Source organism: Pogona vitticeps, chromosome 7, assembly GCF_051106095.1.
Source record: "Pogona vitticeps strain Pit_001003342236 chromosome 7, PviZW2.1, whole genome shotgun sequence".
NCBI lineage: Eukaryota > Metazoa > Chordata > Lepidosauria > Squamata > Agamidae > Pogona > Pogona vitticeps.
The window spans coordinates 9,389,644-9,412,973 of record NC_135789.1 but is presented as its reverse complement, the minus strand read 5'-3'; the positions used below and the strand labels follow the sequence as shown (position 1 = coordinate 9,412,973).

At 52.9% G+C, this 23,330-nt stretch overlaps 2 protein-coding genes across 2 annotated transcripts in view; both read left to right on the top strand.

Moving 5' to 3' along the window:
• The window catches only part of LOC110082452 (espin), a 93,519-nt gene that overhangs the window by 66,220 nt on the left and 3,969 nt on the right, over positions 1-23,330 (top strand). Inside the window, 3 exon segments of the mRNA XM_072977737.2 lie at positions 5,553-5,698; positions 9,540-9,818; positions 23,005-23,084. Coding sequence (XP_072833838.2) covers positions 5,553-5,698; positions 9,540-9,818; positions 23,005-23,084 — 505 coding nt within the window.
• On the top strand, positions 11,555-15,145 carry LOC140701648 (espin-like protein). The gene has a single exon (XM_072977736.2). It carries the CDS (start codon positions 12,035-12,037, stop codon positions 13,727-13,729), a length of 1,695 nt encoding a protein of 564 aa, XP_072833837.2. The 5' UTR covers positions 11,555-12,034; the 3' UTR covers positions 13,730-15,145.

Genomic DNA, 23,330 nt, shown 5'->3' with positions numbered 1-23,330 from the left:
GGTCTCCAACTCACGCAGAGCGAAAAGGGGCCCTCGGACTAAACTGCTTGACTAAAAAGCAACGGGTGCTTCCGTCCAGAGCCACGAATCTCGCCCTGCCCGTCCCCTGGCTTTTAAATACATTCGTGGTTGCCTCCGCGTGAGCAAAGGCTCCGGGTTCTTAAATATTGATGGGAGTTTAATCCTCAGCCTTTTGTTGTTGGGTAGTTACCTGTCACACACACGCCCAAGCTAAGCGTGCATTATTTAGGGGAAGCTGAAGGGCCATGCCCATTGAAAAGAAGCCAGCAACCTGGAAGGGCTCCGTTTTCATGTACAAACACACACACACCGGAGGCAGTCCCTCCTGCTTCTTCCTCCTGGCCAGTAAGCCAGGTTGATTTCACGTGGGCGTTTAGCCCTGCTTCGGAGTTCTCCCTGCGCACACCGGAGTGTGTTTCGAAAGAGGCACGTGTATTTATTAGAACCTTCTCGCTAGATCAAGTGGCCCTGTCTAGTGTCGGTGATAGACTGCCTCTGAGTGGGGAGGTTCTATTGACAGTAGGGTGGGGCTCTGAAGAGGCCTGCACCTCCTGCCAGTTGGGAGCTTTAAAAAGCAAGCAAGTCATGCAACAAAAACATCATCTATAGATATATAGGTATATATACATATACGTATAGATAAACGCATAACAGAACCCACATATAACAACAGTAACAGGTGATGTTGCGCCTTCATAAAGCTCGCCTGTTTATAGGTGATATTTTGGTTGCATCTCAGAACGGCAGAGCTGGAAGGGACCCGATGGATCATGGAGTCTAACCCCAGCCAAGGACGCCCGGGGGGGAATTGAACTCCCAACCTCTGGCTCCACAGCACAGTGAATTGCTGAGAGAAATCAGCAATTCATTGCGATTTAACAGGAAGGCACTCAACAAAATGTACAGCTTGGGCATTGCGGCAAACCAGTCTCCATGTCCCCGGTGCATGGGCCATGGGTACACAGCTGTTATCTGTCTGGGAAAGAGTGTCGTCCAAGTCCAGCAGCCACCGCTGTAGCCACGGGGGCCTCCTGGGCCGCCATCGAAAGTGTTGGCTACGGGAGCAGCGCTGGACGACCAACCTTTTCCATTCAGAGGCGTGCTCCTGATCCAAACAACATTCTCCGTTCCTGGGCTCACCTGCCCCGATGACGCGTGGGGACAAAAGATGGATTTACATTGCTGGGTTTCTCACAGACGTGGCCACTAGAAATGTTGCTCCCATCTCTCCCTCTTCTTTGACACCCACAATTTCATCAGGAATTCTTTGCGATGGATCTTGAGGGCTAGAAACTTGGGTTTCCCCCTCAAATGAAACCTGATCTCATGGCATTGGGCCCTAGACCCCCTAAGTGCTTAAAGAAGTGGTCTAGGCACAGGATAACGTTTTCCAACTATCAAGTACCCCATCCTTGAATTGTAGTTTCTTATGTCCTCTTCTCTCACTCACTGCAACTTGAACCCTTTAGCCAGTCTCTGATTTCCAGAAGCCCGCCTGAGGATTTTCACGCGCATTTCCCTCTTAAAGAGCCATCACAGCCAGGATCGGGTGCGACGGGCAAGGTTTGCTGCGCCACCGATCCTGCTTGCCTTCGCATGTCTGCCAGGGGCTGGCTTCCTGTGCATCCAAACGCCGTTCCTCTGCGAAGCGTCGCTACCCCCTCCATGCCCCGCACTGGCAAGGTCTCCTCTCTCTCTCTGTCTCTCTCTCACACACACACACACAAAGGCTCGCATGAGAGGCGCACAGAGTGCCTTTTGTTTATGCTCATATGTTGCGCATTAGCCGGACACGTGAACCTCCATCGAGACTTTACTTTGGGCTCCCGAAGCTTATTACACTTCCCAGCTTGGCCGGCGTCCAACACGTTGCGCTTATTAGCCCCGAATCCCAGAGGATTTGGGGCCTCGAGCCGGCCGCTTAATAGCATGTCATTTTCCCAGCCTGGGTCATTCATGCTTGCAGTTCTTTTGTCCTCCAGCCCCGAGGGAGAGGGCTGCCCCCCCCAGACGACTCATCTGCTCATTTCCCCCTGGCCGGGCGGGCGGCTGGCTGACCGCACCAGACGCTCTTCCCGTCCCTTCTTCCCAGCATCAGGAATGACCTGTTAGGGACCAAGGAGGACCTTTGACCTGCATGGCCCAGGACGATGGCTGGTGGAGCCAGGAGCCAGAGGGCTGCCCCACGGAGCTGGCAGCTCAGGAGCACTGGGGCTGCGCCCTCCGAACTACCCTGAAACGTGTCAAGCCAGGCAAGTATCTTCCCACGGATAGGTGACGCTTTGCCATGCCGTCAGCTGCCCATCGCCCTGGTGACGTGTTTTGCACGTTCATCTCCTTTACGGTGTTGGCGTCACGAGGTGATGAGAGGGTTCACGCTGTTAGGCTCTCTCCGGAGGCAGGACGGCGAGTGTCAGGGCTCGCTGGCATCGCCCTTTCTGGGCTCGGCATTTTTTCCTGGTCTCCCCGGAAAGAGAGGCGGTGTTCACACCGCCCTGACCTGCCCCTGACATGCTTTATCCCTTCTTAACCGCTACCTGTCTGCCTCTTTGCACCTGAGCGGCAAACGTCCTCTCCTGTTGCCAGAGAGCAGCCGGCCGGCGGTGGTGCCGGAGAGCCTGCAGGGAAGGTCCGGAGTCTCCTCAGGGCTTTGCACCCCGGGTCCTCTTTTCCATGTGAGTGTCCTCCTCCTTTTTCAAAACAGCCCAGAGACCTTGGAGGTCTTGCTGTCTTTGGGACTCCCAGTAAGGGTGGCCATCAATGGAGGGTCTTGTGGGAGCGCAAAGCGGTGAGGAGGATGAGGGTTGTGGAAGGCCCAGTGGGGGGGGCGGTCAGACGGCTTGCTCTTTCTGTGCGCTGCTGCGGTGACTGGACTGTGGCCCCATTGCTTCGTCTCCCACTGAAATGGGATCGGCTTCTGTGTGGCACGAGGGGCCGGGGTTACCTACTTCAGCTCTGCTGTTGTTGTTTGATTCAGGCACCCTTTGGTTTAAGTTTGATCTGAAAGGGCTGCTTTCAGCCTGATGGAGGGAGAGAGTGGAAAGCTCAGCCAAGAAGAGGTGTTGACTTATTGGGAATTGAGGTGGTTTTGGGGGGGGGGGGGGGCTTTTCTCAGCGGACAGTGTCAGCCGGCTTGGATCCTAGGGGAGTCCTGCATGATTGCCAAGAATGAATTTCCTCCTAGCTTCTTGAAGAGCCTTCCTGGGGTTGGTGGGTCTCTTTCCCACCCGGAGTTTGGCCTCCGGTTGCAACGTTTCAAGCAGAGACACTGCTTTCTGATTCTCTGCCTTGCTTTCTGAGAAGAGGATGAATCCTGCCCCCCTGCCCCCGTGTTGAAGTGGGCCAGACAAGGGAGGCGGGCACCCGGGGAGGAAAGCATAGCTCTTGACCTCAGCTTCCTCGGGCCCGGCCATCCTCTTTTTATCAGGATGGCCTGCTTGCAGGGCAGTGGCATCTCGGGCGAGAAACGACAAGTCACCCGTTTGAACGCTCACCTGCAAAACCAGCCTCTTCGAGAGAGAGAGAGACGAGGGTTTATCAACCATGCCCCCAACACTCACGACTTCCCCGGCAGAGAGTTCTGCGTTCCTTGCTTAAATTCTTCGCCCCTCCTTCCTGAAACAGGAATAGTCTTAGGAACAATGTGGACTAGTACATTGGGTGTAATTTTGTGAAAGGGACCTCAGACGTGGTCCAGGGAGGGTGAGATCGGCTTGAGCTTTCTGGTGAGATTTCGTCTCCGGAAGGAACCACGCTTCATTTTTCGTTATTTGTGAATTCAGAGTGGATTTCCCATTCCTCCTCATTAATCATCTCCTGTTAGACAGTGATGCAGGGAGCATGCGTTGCACCACGAGGAATCAATCACATTAGAAGCTTCTGTGAGCAGGAAAGCGCACACACACACCCCCCGCAAGTGGAATCGGCTTCTCTCTGTGTTACTGTTCATCTGTGTCCATGTTTCATTTGAGGGCGAGCCCTTTTGCGGTGTCTCTCTATTAGCCCCGACAGAGTAAAACAACATAATCGAGCAGCGTTACTTTCCGAGAAGGGTCCCTGTTGCACCTCTGCATGAACCTGATCTTGACACTTTTGAAGCAGACAGTGCTTGCCGCTCCGTGACTCAGGTGGGGCAGGAGTGGGATTCTTTGAGCAAAGATGGTTAGCCTCAGGAAGAAAGAAAATGTAAGGCTGATGTAGCCTTAGAGTTTTAACTTAGATTTTATACCACCCCTTAGCTTTCAGACATTCGGGGCGCCCTCTCCCCAGAGTTAACATCAACTCACTTCCAATTTGCTGTGTCTGGGTTTTTTTTTCCCCACCCTCTCTGTGTGATGAGTAGTTGGCGTGCGTGAGCCAAAAAGGTTTGGGCCAGATCAGTCACGTGGTTTTCATGGACGGTGCAACCGCTTTCAGCTCCCCACCGTTCCGTTGTGTTTTGTGACAAGGGCTGGCGGCTTGCCACCAGGCCAGGAGGGAACACCGGGGGCTTTCCTCGTAATCCCCTAAGCTGAAAGCCCTGCATTATATTATTTCTCTGTGCGCCAAGTGTTTTGTAATTAACATTCAGTCCCCCCTCCCCCCGGTCCCCACTCCCGACAACACTTGCTTCTAAAGTGCTCCGGTCTTGGGAGGGGTTGTGAACAATGTGGACCAGTGACTTAAGATTAAGTTGAAAGAACGGAAAGAATTTGGAAAAAAAAAAAGGAAGTCATACAGCGTGTGGCGAGCAGGACGAGGATTAACCAGAAAGGTCAATCCGGCGACTCTAAGGAGGTCTTTTTCTGGAATGACCAAAAACTCAATCCAGTTTTATTTTATCATCACATTTATTATGAAGCGCTCTTGCAACAGGAGAAGCAGAGAGGAGGCAGCCAAAACAGCTGTCTGCTCATCCCATGTGGCTGACATTCCCAGTAAGAATGTAAATCCTGTTTCACTTGTTTCCAGGTGTGAGAACAAGATGTGGTAATATATATATATATGTATTCTCTTTCCCAGTGGGACAGCAAGGTATTTGCTCCCTGCCTTGACGAGGGAGTGGCTTTCATGCCAATGCGTCCAGTGAAGAGGGTGGGTGCTTTGTCAGCTGGATTTGTAACCCATAGAAGCACGCGATGGGTTGCTTGTGTCTTCTGCTCCGACAGCCTTGCCGTTTGCCCTTGTTTCTTCTGTGTGTGTGTGTGTGTGTGTTTGGCTTCACAAAGGGAGAAAGGCACTAAGGTTGAGTCTTGGCTCATTGTGAAGCTTTTTCTGGACTTGCCCAAAGAAAAAGAAGGAAAAAAGTCTTCTTTCCTTTATGCTCACTTTGACCACTAGGTCTCTCAGAGATTCCTCAAGAAGTTCTCTTGACATGCCCAGACAACCTGTCCTGTTGAGAACGGGGCTGGCAAGGCTGCTCCAAGTGTGTCCATCCGTGAGGAGGGTGTTCTGGAACATGGGTTGTGTGTGTGTGTGTGTTTTTCTGATGACTTTCCTCTCCACTCTGACACCCCCACCCCCCTCCCTGCATGACCCATTTTTGACCGCAGGCACCAAATCCTTCAACATGATGTCCCCGACCGGAGACAACGCAGAGCTTCTGGCTGAGATCAAGGCTGGGAAGAGCCTCAAGCCGACCCCACAGAGCAAGGGCTTCACCACCGTCTTCTCCGGCTGCGGCCAGGCCGGCGCCAACGTAAGTCCTGGGATCCTGACGGGACTGCCAGCCAAACGAGACATACTTCGTTTTAAAAAAAACCCAGTGGCAAGGTTGGGTGGGGGGAGGTTGGGGAGCAATGGGAAGGGAGCCAGGGTTTAACTTCTGATCATGATGAGCCTTGTCATACATGAGTGGGACGTGGGGCAGATGGGAAGCCCCTCGGGGCAGCCTTGATCAGCTTGGTGGTCCTTTCAGCATCGTGGTGGGGATGGGGAGCGGATGGAGCCTTTTGCATGGGTAGCATCCTGACCGTGTTGTTGGCGCAAAAGCCAAGGCTCTTGGTTTCACTTGTATAGACACTCCCCCAGAATGCTTGACTGCCCAGAGGAGGGCAACAAAGATGACCAAGGGGATGGGAACCAAGCCCCAGGAGGAAAGACTGGAAGAATTGGATAGTTAGGGACTTAGGTCTGGCTCCAAAGCCAGAAGTTTGGGAGTTCAATTCCGCCACTGCTCCTCTTTGAGAAGGGGCTGGACTGGATGACCCACAAGGGTCCCTTCCAGCTCTACTCTTGGAAGGTTTTAAGTGGGCATGCTTTGCCTTGAGAAAAGGAAGCGAAGGAGAAATAGCACAGGACTTTTCAAATGTTCAAAGAATGGGCTCGAGCGACAAGGAGCCAGATTTAGGCTGAAAGGGGGAAAAAACTTCTTAACTGTTAGAGCAGTACGACAACGGAACCAATGGAGGTGGTGAGCACTCCAATGCTGGAGGCATTGAAGAGAAATTTGGACAACCCTCTGTCAGTTCTGCTTTGATCTGGATTCCTGCCTTGAGCAGGAAATCGGTCTCGATGGCCTTAGAGACCCCTTCCAACTCCATGATACTTTGATTTGAAACAGTGGCTTTGTTAGGCTACGATTCCCTGGTGGAGAATTATGGGATGTGTACCCACCCCAACTCCATTTTTTCCCTAAATCTCATTTGCCCAGAGGCCAAAAGCTGTGCTGGGGCTCCCATCCTTTTTCCCATCTTGTATTTTTGATCTGTTTTGGTCCGCAATCTGTCTGTTTAGCTGTTGTTTCAATCGTTGATTTTATGATGCACTTATTTTTTTTATCATGGCTTTCATAGCACTGGGAGCACCTTGAATGGAAAGAGTTTGGAAGTAAATGTTTTAGGAAATGGATTTATTTCCATAAACAGAACGGTTTTGTGCATTTCTTGTGGGTCTCAAGATGTGCAGGAAAACTGAGGCATCTCCCCATAGTATTCAGCAAGACAAGGAAATCATTTCCTGCTAGGTTGGGTTGTCGCCCTATGGTGGTAACCCTGTCTGTTTCGCTTCGTGACCAAAATGGGTATGTATCAAGTTGAGTCAACACTGGATTTTCAGCAGAGAATCTGTTTTATAGAATCCTAGGTATGCAAAATGGATCTTGTTTGATGTATGTCCCATTTCTTTTCCTTATTGGGGGGGGACTCCAAACCACATATCCCCCCCCACCGAATATCAAAACTTCAGCAAGGTGCTTTCCAATGGGTTAAAAATCAGAGCCTGCAGGCAACGCAGTAAAAGTACAGTGGTGCCTTGCATAGCGAGGTTAATCCGTTCCGGATTAACCCTCACTATGTGAAAACATCGCTAAACAGAACATAAAAACCCATTGGAACGCATTAAACATTGTTTAATGCATTCCAATGGGCCCTAAACTTACAGTTCAGCGAAGATTCCTCCATAGCGGCAGCCATTTTCGCGCCCTTGGTAAGCGAGCGGAGGGCGCGAAAATGCTGCGCGTGGCCATTTCAGGCGTCCGGTGGCCATTTTAGAACCGCCAAACTGCTGATCTGCAGGAATCGCAAAGCGAGGATCGGTAAGCGAAACGCTTACCTATCGTCACTATGTGAGTTTTTGCCATAGGGACCGATGCTATGCCTCCGCATTAGCGATCCCGAAAAGGGGATCGCTATGCAGATTCATCGTTGTACAGTGCGCTCGTTAAGCGAGGCACCACTGTATACGGGTTGGCCAGAATTGGTTCCTTTTCCTGCATAAGATGCAGTTAGTGGTGGTGGGGGGGTAGTGGCGTTTTAAAGAGTAAAAGAGTAACTGCACTACTGCTCTCTCTCTCTCTATCCTTGCTGTCATGAGGAATATCAAGTGTTTGATCCTTGTTATTTTTTAGCTTGATGTTGGAGGTGGCTGGGGTGGGGGCCTCCGGTTTTATGGCAGATGGCCCTAGGTTTAGCCCAGACTTGAAGAGAGCTCTCCGAGGTGCTGAAATCCATTCTGGGGGGAGGTTTCAGCACCACGGAGACCTCCTAAAAGTTTTTAAACTGAAATCTGGAGTGAAGGTCACCTTCTCTTCCACCCTCCATGAAACTGGAGCCACAGGACTCTCCTACAGGCGCGCGGGGGGGGGGTTGCTTCTGATTGGGTGCCCCCAGTTGTTACCGGATAAACTTGTGCAGCTCTGAAGAGCCCGGGGTGTCCTCGGATGCTTTTGACCCTGAAACCCACCTTGTTTGGTTCACGGAGCGATGCTCTGGATGTGGCAGGAAGTAGGACGGGAAGTTGCCCCTACTTCAAAGGGAGGCATGGATTTCGGCATCCAGAGGTAGCTGGAGAGCAGCTCAGAACCCTTGCTTCGACTCTAGAAATGGGACAGGATCACACACACCCCACCAGCAGGGGCAAATCTACTCTGAAATTAAGCTTCAGGACCCCAAATCTTAGAGGGAGCTCCAGAAGTGACTTAAGTCCACATTGCATGAAAACCTTAGACCTACTGTATGGGAAAGGTCTTTAAATCATCATCATCATCATCATCATCATCATCATCATCATCATCATCATCATCATCATCATCATCAGTACTATAAGCAGTTGCAAAATTCAGAAATAACCCCATCAGAGCTACAAAAAACGGCAATATTGGGAACAGCACCGATATTTAACAGATAACTTCGGTTTTTGGTCAAAACTTGTATCTATGATGTAAGACCAGTCAAGGTGGTTATAATTTTGATTGACTGTGCCTGGTGTTTTGGAATCCTATCATATAATTCAATACAAAATAATAGTTAAAATGATAAAAGGCGAAATGACCCAGCGCAGCCCTTTCAGTCAACATCTGAGATGTAGTGGTTAAATTTTGAAAGCGTTTCTGGTGATCTGTTATGGAACAACCCCATTGCGGCTTGCGAAGGCCGCCTCCCCCCCATAACCATTCAAACTTCCATGCCCCCAAAATGAAGGGTCAACCATCGCCCATCCTGCCCACTTTGGGCACGAAAGGAAGCACAGTTGGCCATAAGTAATGCAACAGGCAAATCCGTCTCCAGACTTTGGGCTGCCTGAGGCCAAAGGCTAGGGGTGTGATCAGAAGCTGGCTGGTGTGGTGTCGAACCTCTCTTTGGTTTGGGCAACTCAGCAGCCCTCGCCATCCTTGCCTTGATTCCAGAGGGCTCAACGCAGAGGCTCAAGGCAGACTGTACACCACAGCCCTCTTTCCCACAGAGCAAGGGTCCCCCAACCTTGGCACCCTGGATGTTCTAGGACTACAACTCCCAGGAATCCTGGCCAGCCCAGCGAGCACTGAAGGCTTCTGAGAGTTTTCATCTCCAAAGCCTTCTTTGCCACCTTCTGGCATCTGCCCCTTGAGGCTACTTAGCTCAATGGCCAATCGCTTTCCAAACAGAGGCCACGAACTTTCCGTTTTTTTTTAACAAAATGAAAGAAATTGTGTATCTTCTATTTTAAAAAGGTTGCATCCTGCAGCTGAATTTTAAACCGTGGAAATGACCAGAGAAGGGGGCAGAGGATTTTTTCCATCTTCTAGAAACACTCAGATTCTGCTTCTTTCTCCCCCCCCCCAGGTGGAGACTCCGGCATCCTCCCCCTCCCCAACCAGGAGCCCAACTCCTCCTTCTACCCCCGAAGCAGCTTCTGCCCCCCGGCCTGCCACCTCGCCTGAACCGGTTGTGAACGGCTCCTTGCCGCCCCTCGCCTCCTCAGCCCCAGCCGGCCAAGTGGACCTCGAGGGCCTGATCCCCACCCACGATGAGCAAGGCAGGCCCATCCCGGAGTGGAAGCGCCAGGTGATGGTCCGGAAGCTCCAGATGAAGATCCAGGAGGAGGAGGAGCAGAGACGCAAGGTAGCGCGGGTTGGGGGGCGGTGCATGCATGGGGGGGGCACTGTGGCTCGAAGCACGGCCTGTGTGGTGTGGTGGAGATTGCAGTGATGCCCTCTTGAGGCGCTTTCTCTGGAGAACTGGGGAGGAGGCCCTGGTGGCCTGCAGATGTGGCTAGGCTGATTCTGGTAGCTAGTGGCGAGCAGTGACACAGAGGTTGCCCCAGTAACATCTGGAGAGCCATAAGCACTCTTGCCTGTGGTCTGAATCTAGAGTGTTGTCATTTCGCCTAAATTTCTGAGGGATAGTCCGGCGAGATGCTCTGGAAGGCAATAAGGAGGATCGGGGGCTGGAAATCAGGCCCTAGGAGGAAAGACGGAAAGAACTGCTGGATTGCTCAGTGGCTTCATCCCTGGGAGGTCGATGCCCCACTGGGCCTCCTTGAGAGGGGCTGGACCTGAGGATCCGGGGTATTTGTGGCTCATTGATCAGCAGCTAGGCGGAGGAGCTGCTAGACTGTTGGGACACGTCGCTCCCTTTTATCCCCTCCAGCTTATAGCAGGAAATGATCAAATCCTAGAATGGTTGCGTTGGAAGTGATCCCACGAGGTGATCTAGCCAGTCCAGGAATGCCCCTCGCCTCGCTCGTCGGTTCCTTGGTTCGGTTTCTTTCTCTCCCACCTTTCTCCTTCAGAAGGGGAAGCCGGTGGAGTTCAGAAACACAAAGCACAAAGCAGAGGCCCCCCTCATCTCCAAGGCCATGTGCCCTGCTGTCAAACAAAGCTTGCCCTCCGGGAATTCTTCCCCATGTTGAGTTGGAATTTCCGTTCTTGGGATGGGAACCGAGGACTTCGCCGCCGGTCCTTTTGCTTTAGATCCTTCTTGATCCAGAAAGACCCCGGGGTTGTCCATGCAAAGCGGAAGGTAGAGGGTGCCACGGAGATGCCAGGCCAACGTGGAAAACAGTCAACTCTTTCATTGGATGGGTTTGGTGGGACCGACTGGTTTCGTTGTGCTTGGTTCGGAAGCTCCTTTCGAATCCTTTTGTCATGGGAATCACCCCTATCATCAAGAAGGGATTCAGATTAGATGGAGGTTGGTTTCTCTGTACAACAAACCAGAATAAAATCGAAACAAAAGGGGCTTTTTAACAACTTCATGCGACATCCAGTTACACCCTGTCGGGTTGCTTCCAATACACGACACCTCTTAAAACATTTTGAGTGATGTGAGATGGTCCGAGCATGTTTTTCCTTTGGCACCTTTCCCAATGAGCCTCCAGGGCTGAGTGGGGATTTGAACTCAGGCCTCCTGAGTCTGACACCCACCCACCCACCGCATGACAGTGATTCCCTTTGGGAGGACTATGTATGCTCAAAGCAGCCTTGAAAGGGCCCTGGATGGTCCCTCGAGAGCTCAGAAGGCAGGGTTAGAGGACCAACGGGTGGCCCATCATATACAGCTTCTTCCTTCCAAGCCTGCGTGAGATTCTTCTCTGAGCTTGGGGTGGGCAGAGTGACCTGCATGCGTCTGCTGTGGCTTCGGCATGCCTCTTTTCGCTCTTTGCTTTGGTGTGGCTGGCTCTGAAATGTGTTTAACCTGCAGTATTTGCTGGGGGGGCAGCGGTCGGGGCCAAGGGGGTCTCCGGGGCAGACGGCACCTAGGCAGGGCCCCTGATGGGCCAGGCTTCGGCTTCTCCTACAGTGCTTCCAATTGGAACGGTCCTCTGATTGGGGGGCGGGGGGAGAGAAAGGCAAGTGAGCCCACCCCAAGACCAGATACTGCAGGGTTAAATGCCTTACATGCTCACTCCGTGGTGTAATGTGCGAACGCTCCCGGTGGCCTTTGCCGTCGCATCAATAAGGCCGTTGTCTTCCTGGTGCGGTTCCCCCACGGGCCCACCGCGGGAGGAGAAAACCGTAAGTCTTCCTCTTTCTTTCTGTTCATTTCCGACGACTTCCTCCCGGCCACTCCGCTCAAGCCCTCGCCCCCACCTACGTTCCTCCCGGCGCAACGCCCTCGGCCGGCCTCCTCTGTTCCTCATTACACCACGAGGGCCCTGTAAGGCACCGCATAGGCGAGAGACGGACGCCGTCCAGGCCTCTCCTGAGGGCGACCTTTTGCCCCCCCTCCTGTGCTTTCTCGTCCTGCTGTAGCTTCGTTCTGGGGGTGGCTATGCCCAGGAAGGCTGGCGCTACTCCCACGCCCACCATGCCCTCCTGGGGCCCTTCGGGGAGCTCATGACGGAAGACGACATCCTCCACCTGGAGAAGCAGATCCAGAACCTCCAAGTCATGCACAAGGTCCAGAAGGTGGAGCGCGAGCTGGCGCAGATGGAGCGGGAGCTACAGCAGCTGATGCCCGTCTCGGCCGCCTTGGCCAGGGCGGTCAGCCCCGAGCGCCCGCAGGGCCTGGCCGAGGACCTGCCCGCCTGGTGCAGCAAGATCTCCACCCTCCTGAAGAGCATGGCCCTCCTCTTGGCCACCCTGGGGGGCAAGGCCACCCGCCTGGCCGACCGGGTGATGCCCGAAGCCCTGGAACCGGCGGGTCCGGCCGGCGACGCCGGGGCCCAGGCTGTGCCACCTTGCAAGGAAGGCCCGACGGCCAACATCGCCCGGTCCCAGTCCTTCAGCTGCACCCGGGAGGAGGCGGAGAAGGAGATCGTGCAGTCGGGGGTGTCGGTGAAGAACCTCAAGGCGAACTACGAGCTCCAGCTGCAGGCCCGGCAGCCGGACGCCGCACCAGAGCGGGTGTACAAGAGGAAACGGTCTCTGCCGCTGATCACCGCACAGCTGCCCCTTGGCCGGCAACCCATCTTGGAGGAAGACTACCTTGGCGGCATTGAGCCCTTCGGGGTGCCTGGGGAGGGCCCCTTCTATGGGGAAGCCGAAGCCCTTCTCCCAAGGCAGGGGGGCCTTCCCTGCGCAGGAGGAGGGGAGCCTTCGGAAGAGGCTTTGTTCAGCGCCGACCACCTCACCCGGAGCCTCCCGGTGCAGACGGAGCTGAGCTGCGTCCAGGACTACATCGACATGCGAAAGGAGCGGATCGTCTACCTCTTCCTGGAGCACTGGAAGAAGTGGACATTCACGGAATCGGAGCGGCACAGGGCTCCACCGAGGACGGTTGCTGCCCCCTGTGCCAACGCGCAGGAGGAGGAGGCGGAGGAGGATAGCAAAGCGTACAGCGGCTTCCCCGGCCCTTCTGCGGGGAACAAGCCCAGCGAGGACGACCGGCTGTTGTACTTCATGAAGCAGCGGCAGGTGGTGGGGAAACTGATTGCCCACTGGCGGAGCATCATCAGCCAGGTGCCCAGCCGGCAGATCCGGCGCCTGAGCCGCACCAACATGCTCTCCTGGCCGGAGCACTTCCTGCCCCACGTTGGCGGCTCCCCGGTGCCCTACGACAGCCTCACCCTGGACCTCTTCATGCTGGGTTACTTCCAGCTCTTGGAGATGAACCTCAGCCGAGCCGAGCGCCGGTTCCGGCACTTGCTCTGCTACGAGATGTTCGACCGGCTGGGCAGCCACAGCTGGGAGCTGATCCGGCAGTTCCACAAGGCCGTGATGGAGGAGGTGGAGGCCGGCCAGCGAGACTGGGCTGATGGCTTTGAGGACCTCAAGCAGCAGTTCTTTGGGGACAGCCCGGGACCGCCTGACAGGGATGGAGGAGGAGACGGCGATCTGCCCACGGAGGCCCCCGGCTCTCTGCCCTGCCTCTCCCACCAGGAGTCTTCGCAAACATTGATGGGGAGCGATATCCAGGAACCCGACGTGCCCGGGGAAGATTTGGCTCCGATCCCGGAGCCCCAGAGCCAGGAGGGCTCCATTCCGCTGGTTTCGGAGCTGGGAGACTTTTGCAACGAAGACATTTGTCGCTACATCGACCGGAGCTTCTCCTTCTGGAAAGAGAAGGAGGCCGAGCTGTTTGACATCTGAGAGCGTCGCCTCCTGCGTGTGTGCAGAGAGCGTGGCTGCCTTCATCCGACGTCTGGCTCCCCCCCAAATCTGCACCCCAGTCTGGGCATCATCTGGTCGGGACCCCCTGCCACCTTCCTGGGAGGTGCTCTGGGGCTGATCTCTCTGGAGGAAACCCCACCCAAGTGGGTGGTGGGATCGGAGAGGAGAGGACACGGTTGCTGGGCTTCCCTGGAGGATGTCTTCCAGCCCTAAGACGTGCAACGACCTGCAGGCTTCCCCGGCAAAGTGGACGGTGGAGAGAAGGCAACGGTGTCCACTTCGGGCGACACGCAACCCCCCGGAATCTGGCTTTTGTGGGCAGGGACACAGAGGGTGGCTAAGCCCTGCAGACCCTCGCTGGCCATGACAGCTCAACCAAAAGCCAGGCTCTTGAGCATCTGTGAATACCTAGGACTTCATTGGAGCGGGTGACCGCAGAAAGCCGCCACCGCCCCACGAGCGTCGGCTTCTCTGCAACCCCTCCTCAGCCGCTGTGGGAACAAGGCGCCAGCCTAGAGAGGCTTTGGGCTGGATCCTGGCCCTGCAGACCTATAACACCCCTTTGACCCCATGTGAAGCCCTTCCTGGTATTTTGGAGGACATTGGAGTGGGAAAGGATTATATGGGCGTTGAAATCCGAGAGCTCTGTTGGGGAAGGCTGCCCTAATGGTTCAGCTTCACAGTCTTATTCGCCATCCATGACACCTTCGGCCTTCAACTCCTTGAACCCGTGGCCGTTGGGTATTTGGGCTGGGGCTGCTAGCGGCTGGAGCCAGAAGTGGGGAGCCCCTGTTTTATGGCCTGAGGCTGAGTCTCCTCTTTGGCCTCCAAGCTAGAGATGACTCTGGAGTCTTCCCCCTACCAAGCAGTCCCCCCCCCATGATATGGTCTTCCCACCCATGCCCACCCCACAATCCCTAGCCCTAAGCAATGTGTAGGGGAAGCTCAGCTTCCCGATGCCCTTGTAATACTATCATATGATAATATACTTTATTACATTGCGTTATCTCATCTGCGGATATTGTAATGACACCCAGTTTCATGAGTCAGTGAATCCTTTCCGTGTTTGGCCCAGGTTTTAAAGGATGAAGGAGAATTTTCAGAGTTGGGTTTGCCACCTTTTATGGCCTCTGTACTGTGAGGAGTAAAACCCGAAGCGGGTTCCCCAGCCCCATGAAACTGGAGTCAATGCCGTTTGCTGATTTTTGCCACCCCACTTTTCATGCTAGAACTCAAAACTCTAAAGCCTTTGGCCCTTCTGTTACACCCAGGCTGTGTTAGGCTCAGCAAGGGGGCTGCCCCAAAGCTTTTTGCTGTCTGAGGCCAGGAACAAGCAGTCTTTCCCTCCTCCTCCATCTTAAAAAACAGCAGGCCAGTGGTTGAATCTTTCTTGACGTGGCACCCTCGGTGTTTCTGGGCTGTCCTTTTATCCTGATGCTGGGGGGGGGGGGGAAATCTCTGCAAGGTCAACCCTACATTTTCAGCTTTGTTGTGTTTTGCATTTGGGTGTTCCTTCTCTCTCTCTCCCCCACCCCACCCATTGCTAGAGAAAATCCATCAAGGGAATTTGGGGGGGGCGGGGTGGAAATTGGGCAATGGCTTGAATTTGGAGCCCTGTATCAAGGTGGTTTTCCTTCTGAAGATTTCAGCCAAGGTTGAGCAGCAAACATTTAGCAGCAGAGTCCTATGGAAACGGTAAAATGAACAGGTCAGAACAGTACAGGGCTTTGTAGACTTTTGATATATATATATATTTAAATCATCAAAGCTTGTTGGCCATAATCCTCACCCTTGCAGAAATTGGCAGGGGTTTTCAGCCACGTCCTGCAGAAGCCAGCAGTAGAGTTTGTACAGAGCTGAGCAGAAACTTACCAGCAAGAGTGTTTCTTGGGTTTATTTATGGGTCGCAGGACAGCAGCCATCTGTAGAAGTAAGTGTGTCCTGTGTTCCAGTCCTGCCGTGCTTAGTGTTGCGGTGTCATAAGACAAGCGCGGGATTCATGCGGGACACAGCCGGAGCCCGCCAAGCCTTGTGTGAGCTGAGAACATGGGCCTTCGGTCTATGGGCTCCACCAGAGGCTGGATCACAACCTCCATCCTCCCTAACTATTTGCTGGCTGGGGCTGATGGGAGCTGTACTCTGGCAGCATTGGACAGATGTTGGGTTGCTAGCCAGGCACCTCTGGCTTGCCTGAATCCCACACAAGATGTCCCCTTCGCATTATGTTGCTTTCAGATTTTTATTTTTATTTTATTTTTTGGTAAAGGGGGGGTTTGCCCAGAACTGCCAGAGCATCCTTGGAGAGAAGGTTCGCACACTTCCCCCCTGTGATTTCAAGCAGGGCTGCGTGTGTGTGTGTGTGTCCCTGTGTGCTGTTTCCCTTTGTGATTTGGGCTTTTTTCATTCCAGCCAGTGTAGGAGTGTGCGATGGATCCCTAGTTTTGTTCACAAGGTGGGGTTGAGGGGTGCGCAGTGGGGGGGGAAGAGAGGTTGTGTTTTGTGTGTGTGCCTTTAGTGGGAGAGGTGTTTCTTTGTGACAATTTCAGCAATAAAGTTGCCTGTTGTGTGGAAGGAACTGGAGGTATTTGTTTTCATTCGGGGCGTTTAAAAAATTGGGTGAGTTCGTGCCGAACATATTATTATTATTTTGGTGTACGTGGGATTCGATCCACGAATGACTTCTTTCCCACTGGAATTGGGCCTGCAAGGCATCCAACAGGAATTTGTTCCTCGTATTGGCCTTCTTTTCTTAAAGTTAAAAGTTGCTTCTGGAATAATCATGATGAAAATAACATCATGCTCTCTTTCTCTGATGCTGTGGGTGCTGCTGCTTTTCACAGTACACCCTGCACTTCGCCCCCTCCCCCCAAGAGTCGAGGCCAGGAAGGGCCAGGTTTGGTGATCCGTGGGGTACAGAATCTCTCTGAGTAGTCGAGACACTTTGCAGCGTCTAAGATTCGAAGACAGATGGAGAAGAGGTGGGGGAGATAGGATAGGAAGGTTCTCTTCTTTGGCTTCAGTGGCTCAAGGCAGACCTAAATCTGGTTATCTGGTCATAGAGAGAGTAGCCCCATTGCCTCAGCCGCTCTGTGGAACGGTGTCACCACACATCTGTTGCCGTTCTAGCCCGTCAAGTCTCTTCCAACTTAAAGCCACCTTGAAGGTAAAGGTTCCCCTTGACATTTAGTCCAGTTGTGTCCGACTCTAGGGCGCAGTGCTCATCCCCGTCTCCAAGCCGTAGAGCCAGCGTTTGTCCGAAGACATTTTCTGTGGTCACGTGGCCAGTGCAACTAGACATGGAATGCCATGACCTTCCCACCGAGGTGGTCCCTATTTATTGACTCGCATTTTTACATGCTTTCGAACGGCTAGGTTGGCAAGAGCTGGGACAAGCAACGGGAGCTCCCTCCGTCGCATGGATTCGATCTTACGGTGGCTGGGTCTTCTGACCTTGCAGCCCAGAGGCTTCTGCGGTTTAACCCACAGTGCCACCACGTCCCCATAAAGCCACCTTATTTACTCAGTTTTTCAAGGTTGATGAGATGTTCAAGGACTTCCCTGCTGAGTTTTCTTGGCCGTCTCTCCCTCTCATCAACCACACACCACCCTGGCTCTCCACTCATTCTGTAAGTCTGGTCTCGTTGGCACAACTTGCTGGATGCCAACCGGACATTGTCACTTATACATCAAGGGTTTACCTATAACCTAGGAGTGGGCATTTGGGGCTGATTTGGGAACCCGCATTCTGATGGGGGACCCTTGAAAGGCTCCACATGTTGCCCTCAATATGCCAGAAAATGCAGAAAACAAAAGATGGTAGGCAATCTACGTCTAGTTTTGAAAAATTGATATTTGGGGGGTTTTAAACATGCTGCTTCGGGTGAGATCTGTGACTGCCTTTTTCTGGAGGATCCATGAGCTGTGGTTTGCCCTTGTTCTTTCCAAAAAAGAGAGAGTAAAGCAAGAAAAGGATGCCGGCAGTGCAGAGAGCCTTTGATTCCCCCGTTTTGTCCACTTCTAGTTCCTTTTTTGGTATAACGAGGAAGTAACCAATTTGCCTTCTAAACGTAGGGCAAAGGGGCAGGAAGACGGTTCTCTTTTCTTGGTGCGATATGTAAAGTCTTCCAGTTGCTTTCAAAACCTCCCCCTTTTTTAAAAGGAAGTTTTGAGACTTTTTTTTGAGACTATGCAAGAAGACGTTTTCAAGTTCTCTCCCTAGTAAATGTCATTTTGTCCAGAAAAAGAAAGTGAATCAGAGGGTGGGGTGGCAGTGGGTTGCTTTATGAACATTGAAATGAGTCATGGGAATTTTTTGATTTTTGTTTTTTGTTTAAAAAAGAACTTTCCATGCTGTTGTTAAAGAGAATGTCAGGGAACAGTGTCCGGGGGGGGGGGGGGGGAAGAGACATGGCGAAATGGCACAAAAATGATACGACGGAGTATCATTTTTGCCAACTTTCACTCATTGTTTTTTCCAAAATGGTTTGGATGTTCTTCTAACCGCCCGTTTGTGTGTGTGTGTGTGTGTGTGTGTGTGTGTGTGTGTGTGTGTGTGTGTGTGTGTGTGTGTGTGTGTGTGTGTGTGTGTGTGTGTGTGTGTGTGTGTGTGGCCCTGTAAAAAACCACTTCCCTGATCGCCTGTGGTGAGGCTCAGGTTGCCTCCAGGTGACAAGAAAAGACAGCTTCAAAAGCATCCTCTCTTTGCCCACAGCTGCATCCTGGAAAAACAGCTGGGCTAATACACTTTGGCTACTTCCCCCCCCCGCCAGATGTGGGCTTATTGGCCTACACGCTGATCCTTGCCTTGCCGAGTTCTGCTGCCATTTAAGTAATATTTATTTATCACAACGGCTTGCCATTTGACCACCCACCTAGGCTTCTTAAAAACGCAGACTATAAAATAGATTTAAAAATATGTCCTTTGACAGGGGGCGAGACCAATTCCCAGAGCCCGTTTTGAAGCTATACGTAAGAGAAGTCAGGGAGAAGGGCACAGTTCTGGTTCTCCACCAGGATGGATCCAGCTTGAGGGGTCTTATCGTTCCCAGGCAGCTCAGATGGGAGAGAACGGCAGAGCTGGAAAGGGACCCTATGGGGTCATCCAGTCTAGCCCCTGTCAAGGAGGGCCCAGAGGGGGAATTGAACTCCCAACCTCTGGCTCCACAGCCAGAGACCGCAACCACAGAGCTATCCAGTGATAACATCATGTTAGCCAGTGGCCCTTTGCAAGAAAAGGCCCAAAGAGACCTGTGAGATCTGGAAGATTCCCGTGTTGCTTTTGGCATCAGGTGTCCGTGGGATGGACCCGTGATCCAGAACAGGAATGTCTCCAATCGCTGGGGAGTTATAAAAGTTCCAAGACAGTTGTCCCAGTTATTCTTTTTGAAGGCATGGGACTTTATGTTCAATCTTAATTTCTTCGCGTTGGCTCCCCTCGAATCCGCAGCAAAGCGATTAAAAACGAGAAGAACAATCTTGCGCACACGGGGGGAAAAATGAACCTGGGGGAAGGAGTAAATGAATGCCTTCTTTGGATATATCCGGTGGGGAGGGGGTGGTGGAAATCGAAGGGATTATTTATATAAAGCATTTTACCCCCTTCTAGTCATCTACAAGGGTTTCCGAAGCGGATTAGATACAATCAGTAACGCCAGGCTGTTCCCGCCAGCAGGCCTGCTGCCTGAAGAGACGTAACAGCAAAAGAAGAAGGATGAGGAGGGAAGAGGAAAAACAACTCCATGAGCTGGGTTCCGATCTGCAGAATTATATGGCCGGTTGGAATGGAAGCATTTGGGAGGAGTGAAGGCGGTGAAGGGGGCCCTGGAAGGGATGATGAGTCCTGTATCCCCAGTCTACCCAAACCCTGTCACTCCACCCCACCTTAAATGGTTCCCCAGTCCTAAGCCCTGGGCCCCTCGAAGCTTGTATGGTTTATTTTGATGCCCAGTTCTATGGATTCAGCACGATGCCTTCTGCAGGTCAGGCACATGCCTCTATAGCCCAGAGGCTGGGGGAAATTATTATTTTGGACAACAACTCCCATAATCCCCCAGCCAGCAGAGCGGGTGGATGGAGGAGGAGTCTGGGGTCTGTAATTCTCTTGTAAAATCCCTCTTTTTGACTGCTGAACAGGTAGCTGTTTTCCTTGGAGCTTTTCCCCATCAGGCTTAGGAAAAATGACCCCCTTTTGGATCGCCGTTCCTAGAATCCCCGGACAGTGGGAATGCTGGCAGATGTAGTCCAAAGCCTTTCATTTCGAAGCCCAGCTGCAGCCTGAGATTGTGCCAACTGGGGGAAACTAGACGCAGAGCCTTTTCTGTGCAAAGCTGGCGCAATTGATGCCAACCTAGAGTCTCTTACTAGCTCTCCGAAATAGGTTCGGAGCACAGGGAGAACGAGAGGAGGGGGGGAATCAAGGTCTCCTGGTAATCTTTGTGGCTGGATCAGGATTCAAACACGACTCTTCTTTCTCAAACCGCATGGCCTTGTACCCCGGTACCTCTTGCTTGGTTTTGTCACCCCCGACAGGCAACGGTGGTCCCTCTCCAGGGTTTCAGGCATAGCTCTCTCTCCCGGCTCCACACGGGCAGACAAGCATCGCTGCCCGCAAACCAGCTCCTCTTCCGCTGGGTTGATTTCCCTTCCCCGAAAGCTAAAAGGAGAGGCTCCAGTCCTCCTGGGACGGATTCAAACTTCAGCAAGGAACATTTGTCATAGAAGCCAAATCAGCTCCTTGGCTCCTGAAGGCCAGGACTGTTGACACCTGGAATAGGGAACATCTTGGGGAAGATGGTTGATGGGACTTGGTGTCTGCCCCCCATGGGCCCATGCCGGCCCCACTGGCTCCTGCAGCACTCACAGCCCTGCTCCGTTCCTTGGCATCGGAAACCCGCCCTGTGGCCTCCTTTGACCTTAGCTCCTTCTCCCCCTTGATCCTCTCAAGGCTAAACCTCTCGGGAATTCAAGGCCCAAGTTCCCTGGGGGAAGCTGAGCGCTAAGCCCCCCGCGTGCTTCGAGGACTCTCCCACCTAAGCTTCTTGCCCTGGTTGGTTTTTCTGGGCACGGAGCCAGCCCGGACGCCTTCGGCAAGAAGGAGGTGGTCATCTGAGGACGCCACCGGGCCCGGTGGTCAGGCGGCCGCGTTGTGTCGTTCGCTGAGCCCGAGGGATCACGTCAGGCAGCCCTTCCCTGCGTAATAATTTTGCCATGCCCAAGGAGAGGGGGGCATAGCATCTCTCTGCACGCACTGATGCCACCCATGGGCAACTTCCATCGCCACCTCCCTTATCTGGCCGCCCGCTGCCTCAGCTCAGCTTCCTGCCCGCTTTCCAAAATTCCACCCCTAAAATGGTACTCCCTTCAACGTCTCGTTTTTCAAGGCCGAAATGAAAGTTATAGACAACCCGTCCTTAGAACACAGAAAGACCTTCAGCGCTGTTGGTGTGTGAGTGTCACAGAAACTCTAACCCTGGACCCTAACCCTTGTTTTCTTGGGGATACGTCCTTAGGACTTAAGCGTAAGACGCCTTTGAAATCACGTTTTGCAAAGACAGCCCTCCACCGGAGTCCTGTCTCTCCGCCACTAACATGCTTTTATTTCTAAGGATGCGTGACCCGTAATCTCTGGGGCTGTCCTCATTCCCTTTTTTCCCCTTCTATTCTACTGCCCTGAATCACCGAGATCTTTCCCTAATTGTCCTGCTACCTTTCCTTATGCCTAAAACTCCCTTTAGGAACATCTAATGGATATAGCCATTTCTGTCTTCGAACACCTTCTTGACACCCACCCTCTCTGTTAAGACGCTGGCTTAAACCTCACTTCAAACAGGGTTGCAAAGACATGCTGCATTGTTGATCCCATCTTTTTTTTTACTTTTCCAGAACACTCCTTTTCCCGTTGCTGCCTTCCAGTCTTAAAATATATACGGTCACCTCCTTCGGGCCAGGGTCTCCCGTCTTTTATTTTCCCACAATCTCCAAACACAGTAAACCATCATGTTTCCAGGGCAAAGCTCCGTTTCTTTGCACCTCTGCCAACTTTAACCCCTGTGGGTACCACCGTCATGGCGTCATGGAGTTGGGAGGGGCCTCCAAGATCATCGGGTCCAACCCTCTTCCCCACCCAGGAATCCCAGTAAAACCAGAACTGGCCGAGGGTGGTCCAGTTTTCTCTCGAAGGTCTCCAGCGTTGGAGCGCTCCACCACTTCCTGAGGTCACGGGGCCCTGTTGTTGTACTGCTCTAACAGTTAGGAAGTTTTCCCTGATATTCGCCGTCACAATTGTCCCATATGTAAGTTCACGCTCTCACACCCCCATTGTCAAATTCCTGTAGGGTCCTCTTCTCCTAGCTGTGGATCTCCTTTACCTTTTTCATTGGGATTTTGTGTGCCTCGTCGTAAGCTGCTTCGAAGATGTTCGGGGATCCTCTTGAACCCTTGGCGCCAAGGGTTCGTGTCCATCTCCTTTCCCTCTAAACGAGAAAGGGGTTGGATGGGCACATCCCGTTTTGCCTCCTCGCTGGTTGGCAGTGGTTTTTACTGTTTCCTTCCAGCCCTTGGCTCGTTTTGGGACTTCTCCCTGCCCCCAAATGCCCACGGCCACCCTCTACACTTCCAAAGGGACCAACCTCTGGGACATCTAAAGCAGCTGATGGGCTAGGACAGGGCCAAGAGGCAAAGTCAAGGTAGGAAGGCAGAGGCTGGTGGCTCGGCTCTGCCTTTTTGGACTTCCAGCAGAACAGGCACCTTTTCTCTCAGCGAGACGAGTGTCCGGGCACCCACACCCTCAAATCCGTCACCGCACGGATGTGGGATTTAACCGTATCCCTGGAGAAAGAAGAGCTTCATGGGTGTGCTGATAAAGTCAGAAGTCCTGAACTGAGTAGCTCTTCAAGGCATGGGGGGGGAGTGGAAGAAAAGGGTTTCTTTAGAGAAACTCCGCTGTGCCCTACTCAAGAGAGAAGTTAGAATCCATGAGGATTAATCTCGGGAGGTGCTCTGCCACCCATTTCAAGATCTCTGCATGGGTCTATTTGCTGCCTGGGGTCTCCTACCCTTCAGATCATCTGGACATGATCCTGCCTCCCCTCCTTCCACCTCTTCTTCTCCTTCCCTCTTTCTCCATTAGACTGGAAACCGGCGGATAGCTGGCCCTGTCCGGGCCCTTGCTTCACCCTCTGATTCCTTCTCCGGGCTCTCGTTCTGGCTGACGTGGGAAGGGAGCCCTGAGCGCTGTTGTGTGTCTTGTGTTGCAGGAACGAGAAGAAGAGGCTCGCCTGGCTACCATGCCCGCCTGGCGGAGAGACATCCTTCGCAAGAAGATGGAAGAGGAAAGGTGAGCCCGCTTTGAAGGAGAAGAGATCCTTCCTTCCTTCCTCCTATCCATCATGAGCTCCTTCCTTCCTTCTTTCTTTCCTTCCTTCCTTCCTTCCTTCTGTCCTTCCGTCTGTCCTTCCTTCCTTCCATTCATCCATCATGAGCTCCTTTCTTCCTTCTGTCCGTCCGTCCGTCCATCCGTCCTTCCTTCCTTCTATCCATCATGAGCTCCTTCCTTCCTTCCTTCCTTCTTTCCTTCATTCCT